Source organism: Hordeum vulgare, chromosome 3H (genome assembly GCF_904849725.1).
Source record: "Hordeum vulgare subsp. vulgare chromosome 3H, MorexV3_pseudomolecules_assembly, whole genome shotgun sequence".
Lineage (NCBI taxonomy): Eukaryota > Viridiplantae > Streptophyta > Magnoliopsida > Poales > Poaceae > Hordeum > Hordeum vulgare.
Window position 1 is genome coordinate 19,140,005 of NC_058520.1, and position 17,307 is coordinate 19,157,311.

At 42.7% G+C, this 17,307-nt stretch overlaps 2 protein-coding genes and 1 pseudogene across 2 annotated transcripts; 1 reads left to right on the forward strand and 2 right to left on the reverse strand.

The window, feature by feature from the left end:
* Positions 1–1,001: 1,001 nt before the first annotated feature.
* Positions 1,002–4,695, reverse strand: LOC123442625 (GTP-binding protein YPTM2-like). The gene is made up of 8 exons (XM_045118719.1): positions 4,556–4,695; positions 3,248–3,320; positions 2,901–2,948; positions 2,762–2,809; positions 2,075–2,146; positions 1,811–1,966; positions 1,636–1,739; positions 1,002–1,379 (listed from the first exon to the last, which is right to left on the reverse strand). Exons 1-8 carry the CDS (start codon positions 4,567–4,569, stop codon positions 1,283–1,285), a joined length of 612 nt encoding a protein of 203 aa, XP_044974654.1. The 5' UTR covers positions 4,570–4,695; the 3' UTR covers positions 1,002–1,282.
* Positions 4,696–8,016: 3,321 nt separating this feature from the next.
* On the forward strand, positions 8,017–9,396 carry LOC123441382 (annotated as a pseudogene).
* Positions 9,397–11,962: 2,566 nt separating this feature from the next.
* Positions 11,963–16,431, reverse strand: LOC123442626 (GTP-binding protein YPTM2). The gene is made up of 8 exons (XM_045118720.1): positions 16,269–16,431; positions 13,673–13,745; positions 13,488–13,535; positions 13,356–13,403; positions 12,789–12,860; positions 12,544–12,699; positions 12,327–12,430; positions 11,963–12,219 (listed from the first exon to the last, which is right to left on the reverse strand). The coding sequence occupies exons 1-8, from the start codon at positions 16,280–16,282 to the stop codon at positions 12,123–12,125; spliced, it is 612 nt and encodes a 203-aa protein (XP_044974655.1). The 5' UTR covers positions 16,283–16,431; the 3' UTR covers positions 11,963–12,122.
* Positions 16,432–17,307: the final 876 nt, after the last annotated feature.

Sequence of the window (17,307 nt, forward strand, 5' to 3'; positions counted from 1 at the left end):
TGTCATATTGGCCTGGCCCGTGTTGGTCCGCGCCGAACTTACATATATTCGTCTTCATCTGTTCGCGGGGCCAAACCCTAGCCACTTCATTCCATTTCCCTTCACTCCCATCCGCCATCCAAACTCACCTCCGGCGATCTCCGACCTTCTCCGACATGGAGGGCAACGGATCTGACTCCGACCAGTCTGGATCCGTCGACTGGGGTGTCATCCCCTGCGGGTTGGAGGCAATGGCGGTCTCATTGAACTCTGTCGCTCCTGTAAGGACAACGCCCACTGGGCGGCGGGATCTGTCTGTCGCAACTTCATCCCGTCGGCTCAACGGGCACTCAGGTCCTCCAGTGCTGGATCATCGCGGTCCTGACGACCGAAAAAACTCTCCTTCCCCATCACCGGTCCGACAGACTGTGAGTCTCACCAGGAACGGGCTGCCCGCCGTTGAAAGGAGAGGATAATGGCCGCCGAGGCTCGTATCGCAGAGGAAATGGCGGCAGCGAAAGCTGCTGATGCAGTTGGAGGCTGATTTTTTACCCTCTCGTGCCCTAAAAACGTTGTGCGCCCAAAAATAGAGTTGTTGTTGAAGATGCTCCAACATCAATAGAGAGCTCACTTATCTTCTCTCCCCTACTCTCCCCTGGCTGGAGCTGGACAACTGCTCTCGGAGCCAACCGAGCCAGGAAACTCTTAAGCAATATGGGGAAAAGGAAGGTTATATCCAGTTGAACATAAATCTTTGTCCATATGTGTTCTCTGAAAGGTGCAATTGGCCCACAAGTCTTACACAAGAAACATGGTGAAGCAGACAGTACTTGGACTTGAGCAGAGTTCCCAATTGATCTACTGTTGGCAATTTGCCATTTTGCACGCAGCAATCAAGACTTCACATTTCCTAATGCTGCCTTCAACAATCATTGAGTGCACCTTGGAAACTACTATAATCAGGAGCTTTTTATACCATAAAGATAAGCATACTGTCGGATAATATTTTGAACGACGGACCATTTTGATCAAGTAAAAGTAGAAATCATCTTAAATTTAGGGAAGAAAAGCAACAGCTGCAAATCGTAACATAACCATTCAAGATACACAACTAGAAGATGATGCTGTCTCCAAACTCCATCCGGTGTTACAAGTCCAACGATTCAAGAGCTAATAAGTACACTAGAAAGAATGGAATGAAGGTGTAAGATGTAGTAGGCCTATGTAGAAGCATGGACTCAAGGATGGCGCAGCCAAGTTTGCATCTCCATTAGGGTAACACGGACGGCGGCTGCCTGCGTTTCTAAGAAGAGCAGCAGCTCGTCTTCTGTTCAACAGGTTGCCCGCGGATCTGCACCGTGGCTGGGCGAGCGCTGTTTGCGGCTGGCTGGCTCGCCATCCTGGAAACAAAAATGTTGTATTCATCATTATATGCTCTTTCTATGAGGAGTATATAGAATAATAGAACAACAACGTGAGGAATAACATAGAATAGTAAAGAGCAACATGCTAAAGAGCGTAGAGCAATTTTGGTTAGGATACTATAGGAACAGAGTATCAATGAGCAGTAAATAAAGTGGAAAATGATGGTAGTTAAAAAAAAAACGTGGACTACTAGTATGGCCACTGCTAATTAAACTGTCTGGGAACACACACCTGTCCTTGATTGAAGCAGACATGGCCATGAAAGCCTGCTCAACATTCAAGGCATTCTTTGCACTGGTCTCCATGAATGGGATCCCAATCTCATCAGCAAATGCCTGCATGCACCAAATGTAAATACAAATAGCAGAAAGAATGCTTCAGCAGATATGAGTAAAGCATAAGATACCTTCGCTGTCTCGTATGATACAACTTTTTTGTCAGTGAGATCACATTTGTTCCCTACAAGAAGCTTGTTCACATTCTCACTAGCATAGCGATCAATCTCGTTCAACCACTGCTTCACATTGTTGAAGCTGTCCAGGTCTGTCACGTCATAGACAATCTGCAATGCCATTTGTATAATATATGTATTCACAATGTATAAAAAGTGGAACATTTATGCTTAAATAGCATGTGAAAATGAATTAAGATTTCACATAACCAAACTTACAATGATCCCGTGAGCCCCACGATAGTAGCTACTAGTAATAGTTCTGAAGCGTTCTTGCCCAGCAGTGTCCCACTGATAAAAGGAAAGGTCGAAAGAGGGGTTTAAAGAAAAACAAAAGAATAGCTTGTATCACCAAATGTAACGTGTCACACAAAAGGAAGGAAGAATCACCACATGCCAACAGTAAGTGCAGCATGAGCTACCGTACCGTCCAAGCATTTTAAATGACATACTATCAGGACCCTAAATATGATGTTCAAAATGGACCACACCTATTTGGCATATAAAAACATCTTGGATGCGTGATTCTTTATGCGAAAGAAGACAACTAATATGAACATTGAATGTGCTAAACTAATTTAATGGGTGGAAGTAAAAAGAAACCCAAGGTGAAAAGTGGTTGTGCGACTGCCTACATATTTCAGGAACAGTGTTGCTTCTGTTTCCTGTGAACTGATCTGAACTAGCAACCACATAAATATTGAAATACAGCATGCTATATTATATTATGCAAAGCGGAAAATCCAGCCAGCTCCATAAATAAAAGAGGGCTATAAAACAAAATGTGCCCCATAAAGTCTTCTATTATTTAAAATCTGGATTCGATGGTACATGCATACGGACATAAAGAAGTACGCTTGGCAACAGGCATACAGATCAAATAACCACAAGAAAGAATAGACTCACGATTTGCAGCTTCATAGTCTTTCCATCTTGCTCCACGGTACGTATTTTCTATGAACAAAGTTGGAAGAAAACAAGTATCCAAGTTCAATTAAGGCAGCCAGATCATTAACACTCAGACCAAGAAAGTAAATATACTTACAAAATCAACACCGATAGTACTGATATAACTCTCCAGGTATGAGTCATCCTGCCAACAGAGTAAATAATGTTAAGGAGGCCAGAGTAAATGAACTACTAACAAGACTATTATGGGAATCCTATACATGTTGTTAAGAAACAGTAGCTACCAACAATGAACTCCTTATTCGTATTATGTTGTGGTAGCTTGTGAGAAATCATACAGTTTACTGAGCCTAAAAAGAAATCGACAGATTACATGGTATCCCCAAGACAACTTGCATCTACTTTTAAGAAGAAGATGCATATTTAAAAGGGAAGACCTAGAAAAGATAGTGAACAAATCGTGCTTTAGATAGGAATTCTTACGGCAAATCTTAAGAGAAGGCATGACTTGCCAACACCTGAGTCTCCAATAAGCAAAAGCTTAAAGAGATAGTCACTGCCATGTCAAGTAACAGGATATTAGTCTCAATCAAATCTATTGTAGGACATAAACAAGTTATGGCAACATTTACAAGACAATAGTACCGATATGAGGCATAGTTGTTATATCCATGCTTAGAACATTGAGCAATAAGTTTAGGACAACTATACCAAAAATAGATAGAATCAACATCTTGAGGCTCAATGCATATTCAGATATTTTGTTATTCCATAAAAGTAATATTCAGTAAATTTGGTTCAGTTGTAGTACTGGAGTGCACATTAGGAAATTTGAATAGTTACTCTCAAGAGACAAGAAAGAAGGAAGTTGAATAGACAAGTAACAGATTCCAATGTCAACACATAATTAAGATGAAATAGTGAAGCTAAACGGCAGCTACAAAACTAACCAAGAGAGCGGTACCATCAACGATGATGTACATTCATAAGGTACAGAAGCAACATCCATATTCTCTCTTCGTGTCTTATCTGTAAAACACTTGTCGATGTTTATAACCCAGAAGCGTCACAGTAGAAAAACACCACCACCGGCCGGATCGAGCAAGCATCTGATCGTGCTTGTGGAATGTACATACGGATGCACTCGGCTTCTCAGGGTCACACTACCAACATGCTAACCAGCAATGCCATATCCGCAAAAACAACGAGAAGTGCTCTCAGTTCGGTGGTAGGCCCCGCCTACCACCGCAGTCACCCCTTAATAAAAGTAAGTTTAATAAGAGCAAGCATACTTGTAAGTTGTAACGAACCACCAAACACGGGAGTCGGGCAGTGGCACGAAAAGCAACAAGATGGTTAAACCACAGCCAAACAGAGTAGTACAACCCTGTGGATTTCCTTTCCCTAGGCTCCCCCCGCCGGCGATTTGAGCTGGGGAAGGGCAGCAGCTCTAATTACTCTCGGTCGCCTCTGCTATGCCGATCGAGAGAGAAAACGAAACCTGTGGGATTTTCCTGTAGAGACGCAGCGACGGAAGATTAATCTTACTGCTACACGAGCGCTGCTTTTCCTACTAGGTTTTTTTTCCCGTGACCAAACGGGGCGCCCCGAAACATGGCAAAAACCAAGGATCGGGTCGAAATCCGCCGGATGTGGACTCCGAGATCACGCCGCACCCGGAACGGAACCGCCGGGATCGAGAGCGAAGGGGGGCCAGATCCCCCGAGATCCCGGCCTCACCGGCCCCCAAAATTCATTCGGACAGAGGCAAGGCGAGGGGAGGCGACTTACTACTCCGGATTCATGGCGGGGTCGGGATCCTGACGCGGGGCGCTCCGCTCTACGGGGCGCCGGCGAGGGACGGGGGGTGGGGGTGGGGGTGGGTGATCGAGCTCGACGACGACTCCTCCGCGGCCCTGCCCGAATCTGATCTCACGGTTGTTTTTCTAAGTGGGGAATTCTCGGGCCGTCTACGGGCGGGTGTGTCGCCGCCAGGTGGGCCCCGGTGGTCGGTCGTGCGCGTGCGCGTGCGCGTGCACGTGTGTGTTCGCTCCCTGCCCTCCTGCTCTCGCACGCCGCCGCACCCTTCCTCACCATCGCATATTTTGTCAGCGTTTTTCTAATATATAAATACAATTGAGCCCATTATAAATCTTTACCTAATCTATATCTATAATCTTTATCTTTACCTAATAATAAAAAGGTTATCGCTTCCGTCGCAAAACCCATCGATGTGATTTTACAAAAAAACCCTTACTGTTTATGATATTAAACTCGTAGTATATATATTAAATATATTTTTAAATATTCATATCTTTTAAACCGTAACTTCAAATTTAACATATTGTACATGGAATTTGATTAGAAAAATATGTAGAATTTAAATATGATATTACTTTATCTGTTAAACGTTTAATAAAAATATTATCTAGGGTGCAATCTTAATAAATAAGTCATTATACGTCTTTCTTTCATACCGGTACTCATCCGGGTTGGGGATGAACACGTCAACAAAATCAGGATTAGAGATGAAACTGAAGGTCATTTGATTGATTCTTTGTATGTATTAAATCTACATGCAAGCCGTGTTAAAATAGAAGACCTGCGAAATTTTGAACTGCATTTTTGTAGGATAAGACCATCCTTATTTGTATCGTAACTATAAATTCTCAAATTATAGACATTTTTTATAATTAAGAGCGTGTGTCATGTGGTATTTCTTTCTCCCGTTGCAACGCTTGGGCCCTTTTGCTATCTCTCTCTAATAATAATAAAGCGTCTAAGGCTTCTGTCGTCCGTAGTGGCTATTTTGCAGAAAAGCCCCTGATGTTTGCTGAAATCAACCCGCAGTCTTGTTTTACGTCAGAAAAACGAATCGTTTTTTTTTTAAATGTTTCAGAAAACCCCCTGATATTTCACGTAATCAACCCGCAGTCCGGATTTAAGTCAGAAAACGAATCGTTTTTTGCTTTTCTCAGAAAACCCCCTGATGTTTCAGGTAATTAACCCGCCCTCCGTTTTTAAGTCAGTCAAAACGTTTTTCTTTTGTTTTAACCCCAACTTTTCAGTTAATCAATCCACATTTTATCTAAAACAAAAGTATTCATATCTTTTAAACCGTAACTCCGATTTTAACATGTTATATATGAAATTTGATTAAAAAAATATGTAGAATCTAAATAGGATGTTATTTTTAGCTGTTGAATACTTCTTAAATATTATTTTTGGTGCAAACTTTATTTGTAGTGCACAATCATATTTTTTTCCGGCGACGATACGAATTGCAATAAACATCCATTAAATTAAAACCAAATTGAAAGGAAAGAAAACCATCGTTAACCACACATGCATACCTTTGGAAAACCTCATGGGGAGAAAGAACATATTTCTCATCTTATTCCGAGTGATTGTACATTCAAACGCATTTTCGTTGTATGAGCACTAAGGTCATCGTCGGCAACACAAATATGATGCCATGTGAAAATATATTACGTTCAGAGCGTGTGTTATTTTCTCTTCCGTTGCAACGCACGGGCTCTTCTGCTAGTCTATAACTAATAATAATAAAGAGGCTATCGCTTCCATCGGAAAACCCACCACGGTATTTTTATAAAAAGCACCTGTAATTTTTGTTATTCAACCCGCGCTCCATCATTTATCTGCAACGCAAAAGGAAAAAATGATTCGCTGCAAAAATTATACCCGTACGCATCGCCTCCTCCCGTCAACCCTTGGCCACCCTGGCATGTGCCCAGGCCGCCGCCACACCACTCGCCGCCGCGTCCGACCTCAACCGCCATCGCTGCCGATCTCAACCCACCCGTCTCCGCGGATGTACCTCTCCCCGCTCACTGCCCCCCGTTGCGGCGCTCGAGCGCATCGCGTCGACCCTGGTCCACCCTGGCCTGTGCCCAGGCCGTTGCCACACCACTCGCCGCCGCGGCCGACCTCAACCACCACTGTTGTTGATCTCAACCCACCTGCCTCCGCGGTCGTATCTCTGCCCGCTTGCTGCCCCCGTTTCGGCGCTCGAGCACAGCTTCTGGATCGAATCAACGCGACAGCTACAGTGACTTGGGATGATGCGTCTGCTCGATACAGAACGGCGGCGGCGCGCGGATAAGGCGCGGCGGAGCGAAGTACTTGCAGGTGGAGGCGGGCCTCCATGCCTCACACGGGGAACTCCGAGGTTATGGCGCGGCAATGACGACTCCTTATGGCCAGATAGAGGCGCCTAACCCTCATCGTATCCCCTCCTCCGGCAGGAACTCATCATCTGGTGAGATCCCCTCCCCATGCCTCCAACCGTGTGCCAAGCACCGACAAGAAATTTTGTTTTGTGGAAATTTGTTTGCTGATGAATGAATGTATTGAATGTAAGATTGCATTGTTGTAGAGAGAGAGAGAATGGAACACCACCTTTAGTTTGTCATCTGAATCCCACATTCTCTACCCCATGAGTGAAATAAGATAACAGTCCATTGATCAATTCACGTAGCCTATTTGTTTTGCTTTGCTTGTCCCGCTCAATTTCTCATCATGGTGGAATTAACAATGGACGGGTTGATTTCTCAACAAAATAGGATAGGACTGACTACATTAGTTAGTTAGCTTATTATTTTAATAAATCAAAATGATTATAAAAAGATTAAAAGCGTGTGGTATTTTTTCTCCCGTTGCAACGCACGGACCCTTTTGCTAGTAATAATAAATAGGCTATCGCTTCTGTCGGAAAACCCGCCGAGGCATTTTTACACAAAAGCCCATGTTGATTTAGCTAATCAACCCGTAATCCCAAGTAAGTCAACGAATCGGTACGTGTAAGAGTAAAAAAATAACCCATCGGAGTTGCGCTTCCCTGCCTCCCCATCGGAGCGAGCAGCCCAGCTCAAGCTCCCGTGCCCGAGGCGCCCCGCCGCACCGCGCAGCAGCTGCCGCCGCCCAAGCTCCGCCCACCGTCGGTCGCCTTCCGCCGCGGATCCCTGCTGCGAGTCCCCGTCGCCCCGTTCTGGATCGGGTTAGCCAAGCAGGGCGTTCGCCTCGCCTTGCTCTTGGATCGGGATCCAGGTCGAGCACCTCGCCCGATCCCGCGTTGACCAACCGCACCAGGCCAGCCATAGCCTCCCGCATCGGCCGTCCCAGCCCTCAGCCGGCCTCTCCTCCTCGCTGCGCCACAGGACTCAGCCGGCCTCGCCAGTTCCTGCTCGCCGGAGCCGCCATGGCCTGCACGTGCTAGCCCCTAACCTCCCTCCATGGCTCGCAAGCGCCGCCGCGCGGATCAGCGCACGACGGCACCGTCACCGCCTCCGCCCTTTTGGACTAAACTTACTCACCGGCAACCGGTGGTCGTATTTGCCCACGGCGCCGGTGCCCCCTCCTCCTCTGATTGGATGACCCAGTGAGCTCTCTTTCTCTGCTTCTTCTTCACGCACTTGATGGATCTGTAGTTTTTGAAATCACTTGAACGAGGATTCCAGTTTGTGTACACATCTATCTGTGCTTGGTATGTGGATAGTTATGTTTAAGAACTGACAATTGGTTCTTCTAGCTGGAAGGAGATGGTGAAAGATGCCCTGGATGCCATTGAAGTAGTAACATTTGACTATCCATGTGAGTTTATTCAATTCCATCTACTCCTAATTGTTTCTTTTTTATCTGAAGGTCCAGTTCTTAATGCTTGACCCATGCTCACTTAATGGTTGATTAATTTATCAAGCAACAACACTGCAGATATGTCGGGTGGTAAACGTAGGCATCCCCCGAAGGCAGACAAGCATGTCGACCATCATCTCAGTGTGGTGAAGAATGTTGTGGCAGAGCATCCTAGTCACCCGCTTGTTCTTATGGGAAGTCTATGGGTTCGAGGTAACATTTAGTGGTGTGATAATGTTGTTGCTTGTGCATCTTTTTGGTTTGTCATATGATCTGACTTCTGAGTACACTTATGTGATGCTTCAACATTCTCAGGGTCAGCTGCATGGTAGCTAGCTCCGATGGTATCAATGCTTCTGCGATCATATGCTTGGGTTATCCATTGAAGGTATCCCCACTTTACAGTGTGCACTTAGTATTTGGATTGCTTCCTGGTCTGTCTCCTTATTGAATTGGTGTGCCTGTGTTCTTCAAAGCTCAATACTACAATACACACCGAAATGGATTTGGATTTGCATCACAATTTAATTGTTGTAGAATACAACTATGTATGCACAAAAATGGCTGTTGTATGCAGATGTGCATGTTATTGTTTCTCATTTTTGGTTACAACTATGCACTGATATTTTATATGATAAGTCACTGTCATTCTGTATACAGTCAATTCACTTTCTCAGATAGAATCACAAACTAAAGAAATTGTTCCTTTTATTTTGTATCTTTGCTTTCTTCAACAGGGAGCGAAAGGGGTAATGAGGGATGAGATACTACTAAAGTTGATGGTTCCAACAATGTTTGTGCAGGTACTGAAGGAAAATAGTGCGGCTGGGCCTTGGCAGGCCGGATGGGCTCTACACTATTGCTCTCTCTCTCTCTCTCCTTTAATTTATTTCTTTAAATTCCTTTATAGAAATTAGAAAGAAGAAGTAGAAATAGAGAAGGATGGAAAAGAAATGGCTAGGATGCATGGAAAATGTTGAAACTTTTAATGTAAAGCATATAATTTATACTTAGTTCAACAAAAGAAGTTTCAACCCATATGGAAGAGTTGAATTCAAACTCATTTGAATAGGAAGTAGATATTTGTAAGGTCTGAAAAAAAGTTCAGATATTTGGTGGGGCTTGGTAAGGTGACAAAATAATTTATGGGCAAAGTTTGGGGACAAAAATTTAAATAGAAGTGACATTCAATTTTTAACATATAAGTCTGTTCATGGGTGATTTCAAATGGCCGGAATATTTATTATAGCTTCCAAAAAATTTGTGTTTCACGTCCTATCTTATGAATTATTCTTTTAATTACATTTTTCCTCTAATATAAATTATTGCGACGTCATTGATTTAATTTATAGAGTTAGAAAGGATGGTATTTTCTTTCTCCCGTTGCAACGCACGGGCTTTTTTGCTAGTACTAGCAAAAGAGGTCGTGCGTTGTAACAGGTGCAAACCATACAACACGTCATAACCTAATAATCATGGCTTAAGATCTTTATTTAAACTCACATCTACGTTGTCTCTTTTTTGAATACATCTATGCTCTCTCTCTAACTCTCTCTCTCTCTCTAGGATGTAATGTTTTGCCGAGACATGCATATGCGATTATTGATAGTTTTTTTGTCTTCAATCTCACTTTGATGAGGTGTTCATTTGCAACACCGCTCGACCTCGGTACCCAAAAATGGATTGTACGCTATTGATTAAAATTACAGCATAAATAGAATTTTAAAAATGTTGAATAAGTAAAATAACATCATATTTAGACTCTGCGCATCACTATTGATGAAAATTACATTAAAACAGATTTTAAAAATTTAAATAGATAGACTAACATTATATTCAGATTCTGCATATGTTTCTAATAAAATTTCATATATAATAATTTAAAATTAGAGTTACCGTTTAAAAGATATGATTTTATTTAAGTATTTGTCACTTATAATTAAACTGCAGATTAATTAATATAAAACTGAATGACATTTCTATAAAAAGTATAAAAAACGATTCGTTCTCTCACTTAAGTATGTACTGCGGGCTGATTTCGGAAAACCACAGGGGGTTTCTTGTAAAAATACAAAAATAATTTTTTTCTCACTTAATCCGGACGGCGGGTTGATTTCGAAAAACTCCATGTGTTGTCTATTTCTAAAGCATGAATATTCGTGACCATCCAAACCGATAAAAGCATGCCGCCAACCCATTATAACCATAAATCTACCCATGAATGAGAAGATTGCAAAAAGAAAAAAGACACAATATGAATAAGAGAATAGTTCATCTTCAACTTCAAATGACATTGAATGCAACCACCTATGAATAAGAGAATAGTTCATCTTCAAGATGTCAGAACGATGGCTAAAGCAAACCCTCGTGCTCTTGTCGCTAGTTGCCTTATCCAGGAGGCAACCATCCTTCATTAATATGAACCTCACTGCTCTAAAGATGAATTAGCCAAGGAACCGAGGTGTAAATCCAAGACATGGTTAGGAGAGACCAAAAGAAGGCCTCCTTAAATTGAATATTGACACTACATTTGTTAGTGACAATGGTCCGAGAGGATTTGGTGCTATCATTTGAGATGATAACGGTTCTTTCCTGTCCGATGGGATTCCCTTTGTTGAAGATGTTGGTACGGCAGAAACCCGGGCTCTCGGAGATGGGCTCATTGCAAACATCGGCAGATGTAGCGAGTTAATGTGGACGCAGATCGTATGGAAGTTATGGAAGTCATGTTGAGCAGTGACAATTCTAATGGACCCATGACAATAGCCTATGAGAATGCACGTTTTTATGGCACAATTTTCATTGTCTTCCATTTATCCGCTGTCCAAGGAAGGCCAACATGGCAGCTGATCTTGTCTGAGGAAGGCCAATATGATAGCTGACATGTTATTTTAGCAGGTAAAAAAGTAAAAGGCTCTGGTACAGTGATATTTTTCAAGTGTTTTGAGACCTTAAAAAATAAGTTGTCTCTCTCCAACTTAAAAAACAAATCACTTTCTATATTTGTTTAGACTTCTAAAAACAACTTGTTCGGGATGCCCAATGAATAAGGGAGGTTGCTTATGTGGAAAGCTGGGGAAGAGACGACTTATTTTTTAAGCCATCAAAAGAACTTACCCATAATCTAAAAAATGATGCATCCTTATTTGCCAAGTAACAGAAACTGCCAAAGTGATATGAATTGTCATGAAGGCTTTCCCTCAAGAAGCAAACGGTGAAGATCCAAGACTTCATGCGGACAATGACCTCCTCAGTGTTACAAATAATAATTGATCAATTTTACAAATTCAAGGTGCTCACTCCATTGAAATGTGCGAGAGCTTGAAAGCATAATCATAGTGAGCTTTTATGCAAAATGATAATTCATGAGTCAACCATCTTACAAGATCGGATAATCATACTCCAATTACCAAAAAAATCATCATATTCCCTCTCTTTGCTTGTCTCTCGCTGAGGAGAGAAAAAGAATCCAGATCATATAATATTGTTAGCAATGGAACCGTATAGATACAGATTGAGTACTACGACCAGCAGTGTCATCCCAAGTTAACCATAAAAACAACTGCGAATATAATATATTCATCCAAGTTACACAATTTCAGAAGGAAGGTAGACTAGAAAGAAAAGAACGAAGATATAACAAGTAAAAAACAAATAAGAAAACATGTATAAAGGTCATGGAGCATCATCAAGTTTGCATGGTTTTCTAAGAAGAGCAGCAGCTGGTCTTCTGGTCGACAGGTTGCCCGCGGATCTGTACAGTCGCTGGGCGAGCGTTGTTTGCTGCTGGCTGGCTGGCCATCCTGGAAACATAGGGCATTGTTTTCAGTAAGTTCTACATCTCTAAACTTCATAGACTAGCACATTAATATAAACCATCATGAATGCTAGTTTCAGTCTGGGTCCAAACCTATCCTTGATCGAAGCAGCCATGGCCATGAAAGCCTGTTCAACATTCAGGGCGTTCTTTGCACTGGTCTCCATGAATGGAATGCCAATCTCATCAGCAAATGCCTATATATACACACATAAGAAAAAAAACACAAATAGCAATGAGAATGCCTTCTGTGAATGAAAGGTTGGAATCTGCAGATTGTGAAGTGAACAGCGAAAAATAATGTTGGTACCTTTGCTGTTTCATATGATACAGCTCTTTTGTCAGCGAGATCACATTTGTTCCCCACGAGAAGCTTGTTCACATTCTCACTAGCATAGCGATCAATCTCGTTCAGCCACTGCTTCACATTGTTGAAGCTATCTTGGTCTGTCACATCGTAGACTATCTGCAATATCATTTGAATATTCCGTTCAAGCCATCATAAATGTAAATTTTGTAATCTGACTAAAATGAAGTTTGCATAAGCGGACTTACAATAATCCCATGGGCCCCTCGGTAGTAGCTGCTGGTAATAGTTCTAAAACGTTCTTGCCCAGCAGTGTCCCACTGAAAAAAAGGTTGTAGAATGAAGGGTTTATTAACTTTGAGAAGGATAATACCAGCCTGTATCACCGCAACGGAAGTGGGAGATGAAAAACAGAGGAATTGCCCAATCCGAACAGCATATACACATAAGCTGCAAGATTGCCATCCCTCACATTCAAACTGAGCTACATCTATTTTTCATTTCTAAACTTCCAAATAATGAAAACATCTAATGGTCCGGTTATATTAACTGGACAGATTAAAGAGAACCACAAAGTGATAACAGAGTTCATATATATTCAGGAGACGCGGTTGATTGTGTTTGCTTCATATCAATCGACTTCAACTAACAATCATGATTTGCATCCCACAAAATAATAGTGGTCACTGGAAGAACTATGTCAGAATGAAGTTTTACAGATCATCAAATCACAACTCAATGGTACTTGCACAGGCATGCTTGGTTACTAGCAACATCATGAATATCAAGTAAATCATGAGATAAGCTAGACTCACGATTTGCAGCTTGATAGTCTTTCCATCCTGCTCCACAGTCCGTATTTTCTGTCAACATTTTTTTAAAGGAGCTAAGTTCAATAGAAGGATCTGTAGCAGCCAAAAAAATATGCAGAAAGTAAATGTACTTACAAAATCAACTCCAATAGTACTGATGTAACTATCCAGGTACGAATCATCCTGCCAAGAGAGTCAAAATATTAAAGAGAGGCAAACACATAAAAAGCATGTGTACATTTTTTAGTAACCATACTTGGTTGTCCTCAAGGGCACACATAGATAGCAAAATGGATCGTGCTTGAGATAGAGATTCTTACCGCAAATCTTAACAGAAGACATGACTTGCCAACGCCTGAGTCTCCAATAAGCAAAAGCTTGAAGAGGTAATCACTGCAAGATCAAATAAGAGAATGTTAGTCTCCATCAAACACAGTGTGCAGAGAAGAAACCGAGTAGTGAAGGCATTTTCTAGATGATAATAAGATACAGTAACTATATCCAGGCTTGCAAGACTGAAAAATAAATTCAAACAACAATGTATTCAAGATAATAACACGCAACAATTAGATCGAACAATAGCGTCAGGGGCTGGGGCTTTTAGGCTGAGATCTCGACGGATCTGGCACGCAGGAGAGTTGACTCTCGATCCCAGCAAAATCATCGCGTTTTCTTTTTTTGTCTGGATCGCGTCCACGAGGGGAATGCAACGTTTCTAGGAGAGTTTATGTTTAAATTAGGTGGAATTCGATGCTAAATCGTTGCTGTCTGGACCTATGCTGGATGCCACTGGGTAGATGTACTTTTTCTTGCTTGGTCATTTTGGTTAGTGCTTCCAGGGGTGTTTATTGTGGATTTCGGATTTCTACTATCTAATGGCAGTAAAAGAATAAGGCAATTTTGGTTGCACAAAGAGGATAGGTCGATTTTGGTGAATTATGTATGCTAATATCACTTGCACCATCTCTAGTTTCGCAATCACTTTGTTTTTCCTCCCAAAAAAGGAAAAGGGAAGGGGATTGCGTCCAATCCATCTCCACAGTGCAGATGCGGGTAGAGTATTCTAGTTGTTGATACTGTTAGCTTAATAACCAATAAAGAGTCAATCAAGAGATATGCACCAGCAAATAACATTATACTGAAATAGTGTATTAGGCGGCAAATGGCACAAAAGAGTTTAGACGATAGATTCTCTACAACAGGTAGGGATCGGGGGTTATACGCTTTTTTCTATAAACAAAGTAGGCTAAATTATGGATCGCATTTGCGTATTCGTAGAGTGCCCAAGTCTGCTTAACATCCTTTACAAGCATGAACAAATGATTGTTTGTTCGGGCAAATTCAGTATCAAATGCTTGTTTGTTCATGTTGTATACAGTCTTGGACTGATATAACTGTTCGTTCTGTTACAGCACTGCTGTAACACTCATTCAATGTTACAATATCATTATATCTTAGTGCTGCATGGGGGGCTATTTTACATGCTATCACACACTAGTGCATAGGGATTGAAGGGAACTACTCCCTCCGTTCCTAAATATAAGTCTTTAAAGAGATTTGATTCAGTTGTAGTACTGCAGTGCACGTTAGAAATTTTGAATAGTTACTCTGTCTCAAGATATAAAAAAAGTTGAATAGATAAGTAACAGTTTTCAATGTGAATACATAACTAAGATGAAATACTAGCAATGTTCATGATATCGGTAACTGGTACCATATTGGTTGGGTGCTATGTAGGGATTAATCGGCAAATCGGACATTTAACTGAATTCGTCGGTAACCTATTTATCGGGAGATTAACTAGGATCATATCTATATATCCAAGGCTATATAGCAACATGCAATGTACTAAGTGTCTAAATATGGAACCATAGGCTACATATCAACAAGGAAAATTGTTGCCTTGATGTTCCGGTGATGCTGCAGCTGATTTGGAAGGCCATAAACCTGTACGTTGAAAAGTCGGGAGGGAACGGGCCAGTTTTGGGCTAAAAGCTGCCTAGCAGTTAATTGGCCCAGCCGTAATCCGGACTGACAGCTGATAAATCGGCTTGTCAGACAAATTAACTGGACCTACCAGCTAATGACTCGAATAACACGTTCCGAATAGCAGTTAACTGACCATATCGGCAGTTAACTGACCGATATTTGGAACAGTGTGAAATATAGTTAAGCTAAACAACAGCTACAATACTAACCAAGAGAACAACTCTGACGATTTACATTCACAAGGTACAGAAGAAATACCCATGTGCACAACACAAAAACATCACCGACCGGATTGAGCAAGCATACGATCACAAAAGCATATGGACGCACTAAGCATCGTAGGGTCACGCTACCAACATTCCAACCAACGATGTCTTATCCGTAAAACAACGAGAAGCGTTTTCAGATCGGTCGTGTGCATATCACCGTAGTCAGTCGCCCCTTAAAATAAGTTCAGAGCAAGCGTACTGGAAATTGGGCAGTCACAGGAAAAGTAATAAATGACATGGCTAAACCACTGCCAAACAAAGGTTCGTCGCCTGCCATGGTCACTGAAGCCACCTCTAACTATATGGGGAAAAAGAAATCTCTGGCACTAGGACCCTGTGGGTTTCCCTATGGGCTCGGCTGCCCGGCAGTGCCTCTGCTACGCCATCGAGAGAGAGAACGAAGCCTATGGTGGAATCCCTGCAAAAGCCCCGTGGGTCCCCCCCCCCCCCCCCCCCGTGTTCCAAACACACCGACGGGAAATCTTACTACACGAACGCTGCTACTCCGATCAGGTCGAAATCCGCCGAATGTAAGACTCCGGCATCGAAACCGGAACCGCCCGGGTCGAGAGCGAAGGGGGCCAGATCCCGCGAGATCCCGACCTCACCGGCCCCCAAATCCACTCAACCAGGGGAGAGGCGAGGGTATGCGACTTACTACTCCGGATTCATGGCGGGATCGGGATCCTGCCGCGGGGCGCTCCGATCTCCGGGGCGCCGGCTCGGGACGGGTGGCGGGGGTGGGGGTGGGGATCGACGACGACGATTCCGCTGCCCTGCCCGAATCTGGTTATTTTCTAAGAAGCCTCGGAAGTGGGGAATTCTCGGGCCGTCTACGGGCGGGTGTGTCGCCGACAGGTGGGCCCCGGTGGTCGGTCGTGCGCGTGCACGTGCGTGTTCGCTCGCTGCCCTCTGCCTCTCGCACGCCGCCGCGCCGTACCCTTTCTCACCATCGCATCTTTTCTGACCATTTTTTTAAAAAAATACTAACAAATATGTCCATGGGTTGCATTGGAAAAAAAATAATGCCAGTTATTAAAAAAAGTCTCAATTGTAATAAAATATAAAATGATTCAAGACCCCACATAGTTACATAACACTTTTAAATTAGTGAAATCTAAGAGGCTAATAAAATTCTTTTAGGTGACCGCGTATTGATTTTTTTTCTCGGGAAGAACCAAAATATCAATGTTGGTTTATTTAATTTTCTAGTGAAGTCTTATTTTTTACACGATCTTCCTTGGTCATTGTACCCTAAATATGACCATGCTTGTGCAAAAATAAAACAAAAGCTCAAATCTGTAGTTACATTATTTTCATGTAGAGTATACATGTTTTGATTGTTTGCATCAACTTTTTTTTTTTGGGTAAGAGAAACAAACGCTCAAACATGTAGTTAATTTTCTCGTAACGCACAACGCAGGCCCACTTGCCTAGCCAGCCTGCCTAGGCCCATCTATCATGTCGACCGATCCTAATCCTCTCTTCTATCGATCCCCGGTTTCTCTTGATCCCTTCCTTCTGCGCCGCCACGCCTTATCTCCTTGCCCGTGCACCTCTGACTTGATGATGTGGGTCGCGCCGGCTCCGGCAACCCTGACACCGCCGGTTGTCTGAATCCGCTCACCTCGACGCCCTCACCCCACCTATGCGTCGCCGACGCCTGGGTCCGGCATCTCCAAGCCACCACCACGAGC